The sequence below is a fragment of the Lactuca serriola genome, chromosome 6, assembly GCF_051521515.1.
Source record: "Lactuca serriola cultivar US96UC23 chromosome 6, Lser_US96UC23_V15, whole genome shotgun sequence".
Classification (NCBI taxonomy): Eukaryota; Viridiplantae; Streptophyta; class Magnoliopsida; order Asterales; family Asteraceae; genus Lactuca; species Lactuca serriola.
The window spans coordinates 197802409-197806121 of record NC_136413.1 but is presented as its reverse complement, the minus strand read 5'-3'; the positions used below and the strand labels follow the sequence as shown (position 1 = coordinate 197806121).

Here is a 3713-nt window from a genome sequence, read left to right as displayed (position 1 = left end):
GGCTCGTCTATATGTTTTGTTAGTAGTTGAGTGTGGACGGGTCCCGAATCTCGTAGCAGTCTAGTATGGGCGGGGCCCAATTCTCTTAGTATTACATGAGCATAGGTAGGTGATTACTTGGTAGATATACTTGTTGTCCGTGAAAAATTGATTTCGCAATCCTCTTTCAAAACAACTTTTAGGCCTTATATTGCGATTATGAGAATGAAAGGTGAGAGTGGGTCGCCATGTCTTACACCCTTCATCATTGGAAATTCAATGGTGGAGGAGCCGTTACAAGGGCCGAAACACGAGATGACATAAGTCCATTGTTAATCCAAGTTCTCCATCTCACACCGAGTCCCATTTGTTCCATAACAGAATGAATGTAACCCCAATTGGTAGAATTGAATACTTTTTCAAAATCAACTTCAAACAATAATATTTTTTTTTCTTCAAATGTTTATATTTGTTGTTGAGCGGCATGACACCTGATTAGTGACTGGAACTTTTGGGATTTATACCTGAAACATTTCATTTTAATGTATTTAAATCTCAAAGGTAGCCCATTCACCACCTCGGTGGTAGTTATATATGTCTTTCTATGTTCTTAATTTTTAATAAGACCTGAACCTAAATATAATATTGAATGGCATAAATGTCACGGTTTTATTTGATTTTTCTTCTAATTTGTTATAGCTAGTATGATAATGACAAGTATCATTTATACGGCCAAATGACCAACATACCAGTATCAAATGAGAAATGAGAATAACACAAAAAAAGGAATTTAAGATTAAGATGTACAAAAATAACTTAAAAGGGTCATAACAAAATTACATATGTAAAATGCTTGTTAAAAGCTAATGCCTTCAGAACTAGCTACCTAAAAGAACCCCAACCCACCCCCAAAGAAACACTATAGTCATCTGTCCCAAAGTACCCTCAACTAGGTTCCACTTTGGGCTCCTCTTTCCTGATCTGGAAGGATACCATATCTTGAAGAAGTCCCTGATCTCTATGCAAAGAAGATGTCATAGAAGGAGGGCAAAATTGTCTTTCTTGAAGGTAATGTGAGTATGATGATGGGGTGGTGGTGTTGTTAAAGCTTAAAGAATTTGTTTGGTTGTGGAAGAATGGTCGTAATGGTTGTTGGTAGTGAAATGGTGGTAAAATATATGAAGAACCACCACCACCACCAAGACCGCCATAAGTGGCAGTTTCTGGTAACATTCCTCGAGGTGTCACCGGGCATGGGTGTATATGAATACCTTCATAAGTTGTAACAACGACCGCTGGATCCTCTGTCAATCTTTCAACTCTCTTCTTCACTCCACATGATGCACTAGTGCACCGATAGTAACTCCTGTATTCAAATAAGTTGCTACAGTCACTTAATTTCAAACATAACAGATACAAATATCCAGAAAATTATCCTTAGATGCATGTTTGTATGGTGTAAAATTAATGTATAATAAATAAACTTTTGTTATTTACATCCCTCAACAAAATTTGGTACCATAATACTTATCTTCATTGAAAAAAATCCAAATCTGTCAATTTATGTTTGTAGATTTTATGTATATTTATAACGCATAAATATGTAAGGCATTCATATATATCTTGATTGAAATGATGATTTTGTAATAAAAGTAGTTAATATTATTTTGGTATATATATTATATCATATGTATGGATAACTGGTGGAGATGGGGTGTACCTAGGAAACGGGCTGTTTTTCACAGCTTTCTGACCGTACTTTCTCCATCGATAGCCATCATCCAAGTGATCAACTTCAGTCTTCGTCATGAACGCAAATCTCGGTCCCTTTTGTTTTTTTTGGTTTTTCTTTTTGGGTTTCAACCTACATATAGATAATACCCACATCTCAGTTTATACAATTATAAAATTAATTCATTTCTATAAAACAAAAACACTTGCAACAATTCCGGAAATCATAAGGATTCAAGTTATATACTTTATTAACTAGAAAAATGATAAAAGAATAAAAACAAATCCATGTTTCGTGCACAAGTTGTGTGAATGCGTGTGAACAGGCATTTTTAGTTAAAGAATTTTTATATAAAAGATCTTTAAAAACACACACAGTGAAAACACTGCATGTATGTGTAAATATAAACAAAGAAAAGAACTTTTTAATCACAAATTCACTTACTCACCTAATCTGTATTGAAAGATTACATCAAAGCATGTGTGTGCGTAGTTTTATCTGAACAGATGCACGGCTAAAATAATTTCATTGAAACAATGATGGATGTTTGAACCAAAGTTTCAATTGTTTAATTTTCAGAAAAAAAATCAGCAGAACACAGAAAACCTTCAACTGTGTGTGTGTGTGCGAAAGTAGAAGAAAAACTAAAAAAAAGATTCTTTTCTTACTGTTTATTAGCATTCTTTTCTTGATCATCATCTGATCTTGTGTTGTTCTCCTGATCAACATCATTAACAGGTTCGTTTGAAGAAGATGATAAAGATGAGGAATTTGTTGGAGGAGTATTAACCACCTCTGATGTCTCCAGCATCGTGGAAGCTTGTGGTGCTGACTTTACCATCAAAGACTGTGGCGGTGTCGGCTGCTGAAGCATATCAAAAAGAGAAGCACCACCGTAGTCATGAAAGGCCAACATGTCCAGGCCGTACGCTTGTGGAGTGTCCAAGAAACCTCCGCCTCCACCACCGCAGACTGACGGAATTTGATCCAAAGATGCTAAATTTGCCATGAACTTTCAATTATCGGTGTTGATTTTTAGCTTCTGTTGCCCGTAAAACTCATCAAAGGCATGATTTCTTCATTTGTAGGCACTCCAATGAGAGAGAAATAAGAGAGAGAGAGAGAGAGATTTTTAAGTTTATAGTGTGAAGAGGCTTTCTGCACACACACAAACACGCATATATATATATATATATATATATATATATATATATATATATATATATATATATATATATATATATATATATATATATATATATATATATATATATATATATATATATATATATATAGGGTTAAGTTATTTTGTTTTCACGTATGACTGATTCTGGACCAATCATGTTAGTTATTTTAAGAAAGTAATTAATGCATATTACATGTTGAAGATATAATAAGTATTAATTACATGTTCAGCATTTAATAAGTATTAATTACTTTCTTAAAATAACTAAAATGATTGGTCCATAATCAATCATACATGCACACAATAGATAGTGAAAACATTTGAACCTAATTCTATATATATATATATATATATACTCATTTAGTAGATAAAAAAAACATTTTTAAAATGCAAAATAGTTGAAAATTTTCGAATTTTTTTTTTCAAATATTATTTTCAAAAAAAATTAAAAAATACCACAAAAAATAAAAAAAAATACATTTTTTACATACTCTAATAGAAAATTAAAATATTCTACATATCTGACAAATTTAGTAGAATATTCTAACATTCTAAAAATCACATTAAAATATTTACAGTGTAGTATTCTGTTAGCATATTTCATGTATTTAAAAAAAAAGACAGTAATTTTTTTAATTATTTATTATTTTATTTTTTAGGTAATTAACGCTCCGAAAATAATAATTAAAAAAGGAATTTTTTGATTTATCTTTTTATTTTGCATTTTAAAATTATTTTTAGATTTGTTCTCACGGTCTCACAAAATTTGCATTGGTCTCAAATGAACCTGAACATATATATATATATATATATATA

The 3713-nt window shown here is 31.4% G+C and overlaps 1 protein-coding gene across 1 annotated transcript; it reads right to left on the bottom strand.

Moving 5' to 3' along the window:
* Positions 1 to 751: 751 nt before the first annotated feature.
* LOC145057750 (WRKY transcription factor 71-like) lies at positions 752 to 2871 on the bottom strand. Its single transcript, XM_079005636.1, has 3 exons — positions 2380 to 2871; positions 1700 to 1843; positions 752 to 1345 (listed from the first exon to the last, which is right to left on the bottom strand). The coding sequence occupies exons 1-3, from the start codon at positions 2718 to 2720 to the stop codon at positions 925 to 927; spliced, it is 906 nt and encodes a 301-aa protein (XP_078861762.1). The 5' UTR covers positions 2721 to 2871; the 3' UTR covers positions 752 to 924.
* Between the last annotated feature and the right edge of the window lie 842 nt (positions 2872 to 3713).

Bases quoted from the DNA above. Each gene is read 5' to 3' on its own strand.
- LOC145057750 (XM_079005636.1), bottom strand. From the start codon at position 2,720: ATGGCAAATTTAGCATCTTTGGATCAAATTCCGTCAGTCTGCGGTGGT. The intron at 1,844-2,379 runs GTAAGAAAAGAA...ATCTATATGTAG, and splicing joins GAAAAGAATGCTAATAAACA to GTTGAAACCCAAAAAGAAAA. The intron at 1,346-1,699 runs GTACACCCCATC...ATTTGAATACAG, and splicing joins AAAAACAGCCCGTTTCCTAG to GAGTTACTATCGGTGCACTA.